Source organism: Corticium candelabrum, chromosome 21 (genome assembly GCF_963422355.1).
Source record: "Corticium candelabrum chromosome 21, ooCorCand1.1, whole genome shotgun sequence".
Lineage (NCBI taxonomy): Eukaryota > Metazoa > Porifera > Homoscleromorpha > Homosclerophorida > Plakinidae > Corticium > Corticium candelabrum.
Genome location: NC_085105.1, coordinates 637,501 through 647,500, shown reverse-complemented (window position 1 = coordinate 647,500; position 10,000 = coordinate 637,501). Strand labels below are relative to the sequence as shown.

Below are 10,000 nucleotides of genomic sequence, written 5' to 3'. Positions count from 1 at the left end.
CACTCTCCTGCCCATAACATCAATTACAGCACCAATAGCAAGATCTTTGTCAGTGTAGCACTCAGTATGAACAGCACCCGTCTACAATAGAAAACTGCTCAAACTTTAAGCTGTGTGTGTGTGTATGTGTGTGTGTGTGTGTGTGTGTGTGTGTGTGTGTGTGTGTGTGTGTGTGTGTGTGTGTGTGTGTGTGTGTGTGTGTGTGTGTGTGTTAGTCCAATTGTCTATGCATACCTTTAAACTATCCAATATGTATCTTCCTCCGTAGCCTGTTGGACCAAACACATTGAGAACCGTTCGATCTGCAACTTCACCAGGTTTGGGAAGTGGCGTCGGTCCCTACACAACAACACATTAATGCTCAAACAGACAAGCATACAAACACAAAACTGGCAAACATTCAAATAGACTTACAGTGAACACACACACACACACACACACACACACACACACACACACACACACACACACACACACACACAAGCTCAACCTTCGGTAGTCTCGCTCTCTTCAAGAACATGGGCACAGTGTCCCTTCCAGAGTTCGGTGGAATCGTCTCCAAAATTTCAATCGTATCATCAGCCAAAAAGTAATGCAACACCAACTCTCGTGTGTCGCCAAACATGTTGTCCGTGTCATCCCAGACACAATTGAAACGCAGCACATGACGATCGTGATCCAGAAACTGCTTGAATGTGTCATGCTTTTCATATGGCCGTAGAGGCTGCATACTGTCTTGATCTCGTTGTCTCTGGTCGGAGTATGGGTCAAGAGGTATAGAGTCAGCAGACGGAACGTGAGTGCCAAGCTTGTTTAGAAAACGTCGCGTAAATTGGTCACAATCCTAATGCAGAAAGAGAAAGAGAGTAATATGATTGATCGCACAATACAACTGTAATTGTAACACACACACACACACACACACACACACACACACACACACACACACACACACACACACACACACACACACACACACACACACACACACAGAGTCTTTGTCTGCACTGGAATTTGTCAAGCTTGAATCTCAATATTTCATTGTGTTTGTAAGTTGTAGACTGACCGTTATCTTGAATGTCCTTGAGTAAAGTGTTATCTCTTTGCCGACATTGAAGTCTTCAATGTTGTAGAAACGATCATCGTTTGGTGGAGGATGTGGAACGCGATGACGCCGAATGAGAGTGCCCTGTGGAATGCCACTGTTTGATACTTTTGGTTCAATTACTTGGATGCTATCATCCTCCAAGTAGAAGTAGATAAGACATCTGGGTGAAATAAACAAAAATTGTGGTTCATGATATGGGAAAAGAGACAACAAACAACCAACAAGAAGATAGACACAACTTTAATTATCAAACACACACACACACAAAACAAAAAAAACAAACAAACAGACAGACAGCCAGACTGACAGACAGACAGACTGACTGCATGACTATAATAGACAGACAGACAAACAAACAGGACATCCTTAGTGACACCAAAATCTCCAACACAAACTAAGCTTGGAGCGTACCAAGCATACACCCTCGACATTTATACAAGGATTGGAGTCTACGAGAGATAAGGCTCGTCTGAGATCTCTGCAAGGGAAGGGTGCAGGGGCATGGTTGGATGCTATTTCCACTTCCACGAAGTTTGCACTTAGTTCTGGTGATTACCGTTTGGCAACACGTGTGAGGTTGGGTTGTAGTATGCCACTGTCGTCTCATTTAAAGCAGTGTGAATGTGGTCGAAGGCTTGATGAACACGGTTTTCACCTCCTTACTTGCAAAACAGGGGGTGGCCCTGTTTGGTCACACTACGCCATCACTGGTGTCTGGGCTGATTGTTTAAGAACTCTTTCAATCCCTCATCATGTCAAGTTAAAGATCGTTACGCTAACAGCAACGACCGACCAGACATTTCAGTTTTTGATGCTTGCATTGGAACATCCTATGATCTTGATATTTCACTGGCTCACCCTTGGAATCAAAACATAATTGAAAGAGCAACAGAGCAAGATGGGTTTGCAGCACAAGCCAGAGAAGAACTGAAAGAGAAAAAGTATAAGGACAAGATACTAGTAGCAGGAGGACACGCAAAAGTGATTCCTTTAGTACTGGAACCCTTTGGGTGTTGGGGCTGGGAGGCTCACAAGTACCTCCATCAACTGTCTAAGAAATCGGTTGACGAATTTGGGAGGAAAAACAGAGGCCAGTTTAAGAATTATCGGAGGCGATGCTTATCAGTTGCTCTACAATCAGGTAATGCTAAAGTTTTATCAAAGAAGATCAGCTGTCAAGTGAAGAACGTTAACAGACAGTCAGACACAAGTTGCTCTTTAATTATTTAGACAGGGACATGTATATCCCTTTATGTAGTTACTAGTATGCAGTTGCTTTAGGAACATTTTATTGACACAAGTAATTAACGGTTATTGCTATTGTATTGTAGTTCATGTTTGAAAATATATGTATTGACAGAAAGACAGACAGACAGACAGACAGACAGACAGACAGATTGTTATATTTGAACTCTTACTCTACTAATAACAATCGCTAACTTTACGTATGCATAACAATAACAGTCAATGAACAAAATGTTGAACGTCTTTATCATACAGAAAATCATCAAAATTGCACTTAGACAACTTCAACAAGTTTTTAAAAATCACACGAGAGTTGCAAGACTGTACAACTACAGACAGACTGACTGCATGACTATAACAGACAGACAGACAAAAAAACAGGCAAACAATCAGACAGACAAGCAGACAAACAGACATACAGACAGACTAACTGCATGACTATAACAGACAAACAGACAAAAAAACAGGCAAACAATCAGACAGACAAGCAGACAAACAGACAGACAGACAGACTAACTGCATGGCTATAACAGATAGACAGACAGACAGACAAACAAACAAACAAACAGACAAACAGACAGACAGACACACAAACAGACAGATAGACAGACTGACTGCATAACTATAATAGACAGACAAACAAACAAACAGACAAACAAACAAACAGACAGACAGACAGGTAGAACCAAGCCCTATTGGCTTGGGTAGTATTTAGTTGCTTTGCTTAGATGGAGTATAATAGTTCAATGTTTGAAAATATATGTATTGACAGACAGACAGACAGACAGACAGACAAACAAACAGACAGGCAAACAAACCAACTGATTAGCAGTTAGATTACTACAACAAATGACAATCATCCAACTCACTTTCTCACTCTGTACTGCTCTCCTCTCAGTTCATGCACAGCTTCTTGAAAGTAAGCAGTAAATCTCAACACCTGACGATCGAAAGCAACCCACGCCGGAGATGCAGGACCAGCTCCTGTTGGAAACACACTCGTCTTTGGTGAAAGGTCCTGACCAGGAAGTGGCACTCCGCCTACACAAACACATTAATTAATCAAAGTTAAAAATTTTAAATAATAAAATATTTAGTTAATTAATTAAATTATTAATTAATTAAAATTATTAAAAATAAATTTAAAATTAATTATAATTCAATAAATATTAATTAATTAATTAAATTATTACTTAATTAAAATTATTAAAAATAAATTTAAACATTAATTATAAATCAATATCAATAAGTATTAATTAATTAATTAAATTAATGTTTAACAAAATTTAAAAAATAAATTTAAAATTAATAATAAATCAATAAATATTAATTAATCAATTAAATTATTACTTAATTTAAAAAATTTAAAATTAATATCAATAAATATTAATTAATTATAAATTGCTAAATATTAATTAATTAATTAAATTATTGTTTAACTAAAATTGAAAAAAAATTAAAATTAAATTAATTAAATATAAATTAATAAATAATAATTAATTAAATTATTGTTTAACTAAAATTAAAAATTAATTTATTAAATTATTGTTTAACTAAAATTAAAAAAAATTAAAAAATTAATTTAAAATTAAATATAAATTGATAGATAATAATTAATAAATAAAATTATTGTTCAACTAAAATTAAAAATTAAAAATTAATTTAGAAAATTAAGTATAAGTAAATAAAGTAAAATACTTATTTTAATTTATTGCTTTATATAAATTTTAAATGCTTTTTCTATTTTTCTATAGCTTATTTAATTAATAATAATTAATTATTATTGACCAGTTTTTGTTAACTAAAAATAAAAATAGTAATAAAAGCAATATAAAATATAAATAATAAATTAAAATAAATTTTAATTAAATATATTAAATTATTACTTAATCAACTAATTTAAAAATTAAGCATAAACTAATAGAAAAGCAACAAAGCAAATAAAATAAGCATAAAACAATAAATTAAAATAACATATTTAAGTAAATTTATTTATTTATAATTAATTAATTAATTATTATTGACAATTTTCTGTTGGCTTACCGATGCCTGGCTTGCTTTCTCCGAAGTAGACTGGCACGTCGTTGCGGTACTCAAACGCTTGAGACTTATGGAAACGATTCCTTCCCAACTGCGACGTCACAAAACAGAGAAATTCTTTCAAAGATTGCGCGGCAACTCGCTACAAACGACGACTCACGTTTTTGTCAAACGAGTAGCCTGGAATAAACGGAAGAGACATGACAGGCTACGAAATCCAAAAGATTGGAAACACAGCGAGCAGCAAGAAGAGAGTGTGCGACCACGAGTGGTTACAATGTTACCAGGCAACTGGGTCAGTAAGATGCGCGTGCGCAATTAAAAAGTCCCGGATGTATGTATAGCAACGCGTTGCGTTCTTGTTTGAGGCTTCTGCATAGGCGCTTTGATGTTGTATCGTAATGTGCGCGTCGGTGCACGAGTTTTGGTGCAGCTTGATGAATTTCCGAACGATGCACTTGTTGGGACTGTGAGGTACAAGGGGAGAGTTGTGATGCAGAGAGGAGTGTGGGTAGGATTAGAGATGGACACGTCAGGTGATGTACAGTACAGTGTATACACGTGTGTGTGTGTGTGTGTGTGTGTGTGTGTGTGTGTGTGTGTGTGTGTGTGTGTGTGTGTGTGTGTGTGTGTGTGTGTGTGTGTATGTGTGTGTGTGTGTGTGTGTGTGTGTGTGTGTGTGTGTGTGTGTGTGTGTGTGTGTGTGTGTGTCTGTTTGTCTGTCTGTCTGTGTCTGTCTGTTTGTGTGTGTGTGTGTGTGTGTGTGTGTGTGTGTGTGTGGTGTGTGTGTGTGTGTGTGTGTGTGTGTGTGTGTGTGTGTGTGTCTGTCTGTCTGTCTATCTGTCTATCTGTGTGTGTGTGTGTGTGTGTCTGTTTGTCTGTCTGTCTGTCTGTCTGTCTGTGTGTGGTGTGTGTGTGTGTGTGTGTGTGTGTGTCTGTCTGTCTGTGTGTCTGTCTGTGTCTGTCTATGTCTATCTGTCTGTGTGTGGTGTGTGTCTGTTTGTCTGTGTGTGTGTGTGTGTGTGTGTGTGTGTGTGTGTGTGTGTGTGTGTGTGTGTGTGTGTGTGTGTTCACAACCTTGATCTAAATATAGTACAAGGCCACAGCGGTCTTTACTGGGGACAACGATACTTCGAATGTCAAGATGGCCACGGAGTATTTGTCAAACCAGCAGCTTTAGACTTCATTCCAAGTCCACGAAGGTAACAACACACTACACACATTTGAATCGCCCAACTCCACATATATCCTGTCCAGGTCTCATAACTCGTATAGAAAAATCGCAAAGAATTGCTACATCGATGAAGACTTATTTGAAAGGCCTCTCTGTATGTACACACACACACACACACACACACACACACACACACACACACACACACACACACACACACACACATATATATATGTTGATTACAGACGTGAAGCTACAAGAATCACAGACAGACAGACCACTCGTTGCTGATCAATGGAAACCCAAACCAACAGGTAGAGACAATACACTACAACACAATCCATTATGCAGTGCCACATACATGCTCTGGTTGTTTCTACTACAGGTGATGTCTTTCGAAATGCCAGGATGTACAGGAAGGCGTGTCCAGTTAGTGGTCACATGAGAGCGGCGACAGCAACAGGGTCACGCTCATCGACTCAAACTGATCAACGTGACGTTCGCTCACCATCAGGACACGGTAGCATTAGACAAGCTTTTCAGACGGGAACGTACCGATGCAGCACTCCCAGCATACCATCAACACACAACCCACTGATAGAACGACATCACCACGTGTCATTCTAGACGCTCCATCCGTTCATCAACTCATCACAGTCGTACAGATTTTGCCTCTTAGATACACACAATTGGTTTAATGTTTTTAGTTACTACTCAGATTTATTGATATCAATTATATTAACAGCAGAAAAAGTTTAAATATCTGAAACATAGTCAATGCTCACTGTCGCTTTCAATGATGACTAACTTTTTTGTACTCTCAACATCCGACTCTGAGTCAGAGTTGTCGCCTTTCAAGTCAAGAGTTTGTGCGTGTGGTCTTTTGTTGTGGCATACAACGACGTCATCGTCACTCTCACTGTCATCCATCAATTGCCTTCGTTTCTTGTGTAACTTTTGGATTTTGTTTGAGTCGTCTTGTGGTGGTGGTGACTTCTCGTCATCCATTTCCTCTGTGGAATCGTCCGATAAATGACGAACCCGTTTCCGCTTTGTTTCTCTGTGGAGAAAAACAAGTTTAGAGTGTTAGGTGTCTTGGACAATTTAGTAACTGAAATAACTGAGTGTGAGGTACAGTCTAAGAATTTGTGTTTGCATTATTAGTACGGTATATCTGTCTTTGTATGTGTCTTGTCTGTCTGCTTGTTTGTACATCCAATTGTATCAGCTGTTTGTGCATGCCTCAACTTTTCTGTAACATATCAAAGTCTCTATCAACCATCCATCTGTCCTAATAATATTTCATTTCTTGCTTCTATCCACATCATATTCAACACTGAATTTCTAACCTAATTTTGTTACGTTGACGTTGACTTGAGATTTCATCGTTACAATCGTCTCCAACTGTCTCAATTGATACGTCCGTCTGTTTAAATAGTTTTCTGTTACCAATTCCAATCCTCTGTATGTCATAATCTGCATGCACTTCCAAATTTGTGGCTGTCTGAGATGATGTTTCTTCATTCAACTCAACAACAAGGTCCAATGAATTTGCTCCTGATTCTTTGTCTGAGTGAAAAACCTTGACAGCTTGTTTGAGCTCTTCAGGTGTCATATCACTGGGAATGCACCAATGAAACTCCTGAAGTCAAACATGAAACAATAAACACACATGTACTCACACACATGCACGCACACGCACACACACACACACACACACACACACACACACACACACACACACACACACAGCAACTCAAACAGAGACCACAATGTGTGAGCTCACTTGGTCAACTTCAGGTGGTGTCATACCCAGACCTGCTAGCAGCTGAACAAACAGATCATGCTGAACTGCTTGCACATCAGTAGTACTAACAGCAACAAGCGGAAGATTTTCCCACTCATCTGGTAAATACAAACACACGACATAATAACACATAAACCAACCAATCAAACCATTAGTGTAAAGCCAAAATTTGCAGCTAAAGATTCCATGCTTTAAGTACGTACATTGCTGATCACTGAATACAAATGTAGTATATGTATGTTATGTGCATAAATTTGGACTGACCATCTTGTGCTCGATCTTCTGCTTCAGCAGCAAGATTTTCTTCCAGCCATTCTAGTGTTTGTGACATACCTAAGTTGAGAGAGACAGTGAGACTTTAAATTAGCCATTACATGCCCTCTGATCAGTATGTGTATGGCACGCGTGCACACACACACACACACACACACACACACACACACACACACACACACACACACACAACAAATGTTAAGCCCTCCACGTCTTTCGGCGTCGACCTTGAGGTCAGTTGCGGAGATAGCTCCCCCTGCCTCTAGAGACAGGGCCTTCATGCGCTACGTGGAGTCTTGGGGCCAGCGCTACAATCCACCTGGAGCTTGGCCAGAGTCATCCAGGGGCACTAACAATGACGCAGCTCGACACCAAGGCCCACACGTACCCGTCTGCTGCATGATGTTACTGCCAAGCCAGCGGTCTTGTCCACCCCAGTCAATGACCAGGTACTCATTTATACTCCTGAGTCGAGAGAAGCAAGTGTGGGTGAGTTTCTTGCACAAGGAAACTGCGACAGTGTCGCCTCCACCAGGATCAAACCTTCAACCCTCATCACGGAATACAAGATCCGGATGTCATCATCAACGCTCTACCATTTGCTCCACCGTGCTGCACACACACACACACACACACACACACACACACACACACACACACACACACACACACACACACACACACACACACTAAAAATTCTCACCAGTTTCATGAATCTGTCTCACCACATCAACACAGTTTGCTAAAAAGCAAAACATCAGCAAGGTCACTGTAATTAAGTTATACTATGCAGTCTACCTGCAGGTAGTCTTGGTTGCCGAGTTGGTCTTTGCACAGTTGTTGGGCTCCTCACTGGTTGCCTCCTTCTAGCAGGATGTATTCCATTGTCATCATCATTACTGTCATTAGACGAATTTGATTCGTCTTTCAGTTCATCATCTGTGTGTACAAGAATCCCCACAATGAGTGTACAAACAACACAACAAGCTTGGTTTCATTCCCACCTTGATCTGATACCTCCATCAATCCAAGCTCTTGCAATTTCTGAACAATTTGATCAGCATTCTTTGCTACACAAAGAGCAAAGTGAATAAGGAAGTCCAGAGTAAACTCAGTTGGTGCTCACTTGACAGTTGTGCTGCAATCTCATGCAGTTGGTTGTCATGAAGAGCAAATTCAAAAAACAGATCTTGCAGTTTCTCTACTTCATGCTCTGTCCACAGACTTCCACCCTTAAGACGATACAAAGATAAGAAACATCTCAACACTCAATCCACTGAATATACGTATAATTCATTTTCTCTATACTAAAACAAAATGACTGTAGGCACCAAACGTAAATGTATTACGGTATGCTAGTATTCACAATTCTAAGATTACAACACAAAATCTCACTTTTCGCCTTTTTCCTCTTCCTACTTTTCTCTTGTGTAGTTCCTTTCTGTCATTGACGAGACCTAGTTGTAACAACTTGGCAGCAATCTATTAAATCACAGTCTATAAATTGTTAATCATCTCTCATTTCAAGCTAATTTTACTTGTCTTCGAGTTCGTTCTGGTTCAAGTGGAAGATCAATTAGAATAGCCTCCAGTAAATCTAAACACAAAACTTGATGACAAACCAGTTGATAACTTTAAATGTAGACATGCCTGAAGCTCCTTTGTGTTTGTGGTAAAGTTCAGTCAGTTGCTCTTCTTGCTCAAATGTCCATACACTTCTACTTAGTTTTAGAGCTCTACAAAACAACAAGACATTCCTCAATACTTTAGACTGCAACTTAAAAGACACGCTTCTAGATCTATTTGACATTAAGTTTAGTAAAGTAGTACTCTATTGAAAATGCTCCTCTCTCAATATATTAGACTAAGACATACAAAGAGATGAATCTACAACACATTTCACTTTGCATTGGCTATTTTACCGTTTCCGTTCTAAAGTTCCATATCCTTCCTGCAGTTCACACACATCAAGTGGTCTCTTCCAGAACAACAGCTCAGCAAACATACATGCATTAGCTGTTGCCATTTTGAAGAACCCGGACACAATGTATTGTGCAAATTGCACCATCTCTTTCATCTTAGAAGCTGCTGGATCATTCAATATTTGATCCATTGTTACAAATACTGAGATGTGATAAAGCATGGGAGCCATTTTGCATTGGACACTGATACGATGCAACATCTTGATAATGCAGTGATTAGTATGGCTGGTGTTCTGATGATAGTTTTTCAGTAACAAGCAGTAAGCGTAGACTATCTTTGTATGAGCAAATCTAAAAAATAACAAAAGTGATACTAAGTCTTTATCTAGTCACATTTCTGGCTATTGAAACAAACATCTTTAGATAACTCA

General features: G+C 38.9%; 3 protein-coding genes across 3 annotated transcripts in view; 1 reads left to right on the top strand and 2 right to left on the bottom strand.

Moving 5' to 3' along the window:
- The window catches only part of LOC134196228 (EF-hand domain-containing family member C2-like), an 8,617-nt gene extending 3,930 nt beyond the window's left edge, over positions 1-4,687 (bottom strand). The window contains exons 1-7 of the mRNA XM_062665311.1: positions 4,554-4,687; positions 4,397-4,484; positions 3,223-3,394; positions 1,067-1,268; positions 491-844; positions 235-339; positions 1-81 (exon numbers count right to left, since the gene is read on the bottom strand). The exon at positions 1-81 is cut by the window's left edge and continues 58 nt beyond it. Coding sequence (XP_062521295.1) covers positions 1-81; positions 235-339; positions 491-844; positions 1,067-1,268; positions 3,223-3,394; positions 4,397-4,484; positions 4,554-4,595 — 1,044 coding nt within the window. The 5' untranslated portion in view covers positions 4,596-4,687. The remainder of the gene's footprint in view (positions 82-234; positions 340-490; positions 845-1,066; positions 1,269-3,222; positions 3,395-4,396; positions 4,485-4,553) is intronic.
- A 28-nt stretch (positions 4,688-4,715) lies between these two features.
- LOC134196229 (uncharacterized) lies at positions 4,716-6,329 on the top strand. The gene is made up of 5 exons (XM_062665312.1): positions 4,716-4,929; positions 5,487-5,595; positions 5,651-5,721; positions 5,813-5,881; positions 5,953-6,329. Exons 1-5 carry the CDS (start codon positions 4,782-4,784, stop codon positions 6,192-6,194), a joined length of 639 nt encoding a protein of 212 aa, XP_062521296.1. The 5' UTR covers positions 4,716-4,781; the 3' UTR covers positions 6,195-6,329.
- LOC134196790 (protein timeless homolog) overlaps positions 6,257-10,000 on the bottom strand; it is an 11,720-nt gene continuing 7,976 nt past the window's right edge. Inside the window, exons 19-30 of the mRNA XM_062666010.1 lie at positions 9,570-9,920; positions 9,298-9,383; positions 9,186-9,244; positions 9,043-9,129; positions 8,774-8,879; positions 8,652-8,717; positions 8,446-8,586; positions 8,351-8,389; positions 7,639-7,707; positions 7,354-7,472; positions 6,917-7,209; positions 6,257-6,627 (exon numbers count right to left, since the gene is read on the bottom strand). Of these exons, the coding sequence (XP_062521994.1) occupies positions 6,342-6,627; positions 6,917-7,209; positions 7,354-7,472; positions 7,639-7,707; positions 8,351-8,389; positions 8,446-8,586; positions 8,652-8,717; positions 8,774-8,879; positions 9,043-9,129; positions 9,186-9,244; positions 9,298-9,383; positions 9,570-9,920 (1,702 nt within the window). The 3' untranslated portion in view covers positions 6,257-6,341. The remainder of the gene's footprint in view (positions 6,628-6,916; positions 7,210-7,353; positions 7,473-7,638; positions 7,708-8,350; positions 8,390-8,445; positions 8,587-8,651; positions 8,718-8,773; positions 8,880-9,042; positions 9,130-9,185; positions 9,245-9,297; positions 9,384-9,569; positions 9,921-10,000) is intronic.

Coding starts and splice junctions, on each gene's coding strand:
- LOC134196229 (XM_062665312.1), top strand. CDS start 4,782: ATGTTGTATCGTAATGTGCGCGTCGGTGCACGAGTTTTGGTGCAGCTT. Junction 5,722..5,812: donor CTTATTTGAAAGGCCTCTCT/GTATGTACACAC, acceptor TGTTGATTACAG/ACGTGAAGCTACAAGAATCA. Junction 5,882..5,952: donor ATGGAAACCCAAACCAACAG/GTAGAGACAATA, acceptor TTTCTACTACAG/GTGATGTCTTTCGAAATGCC.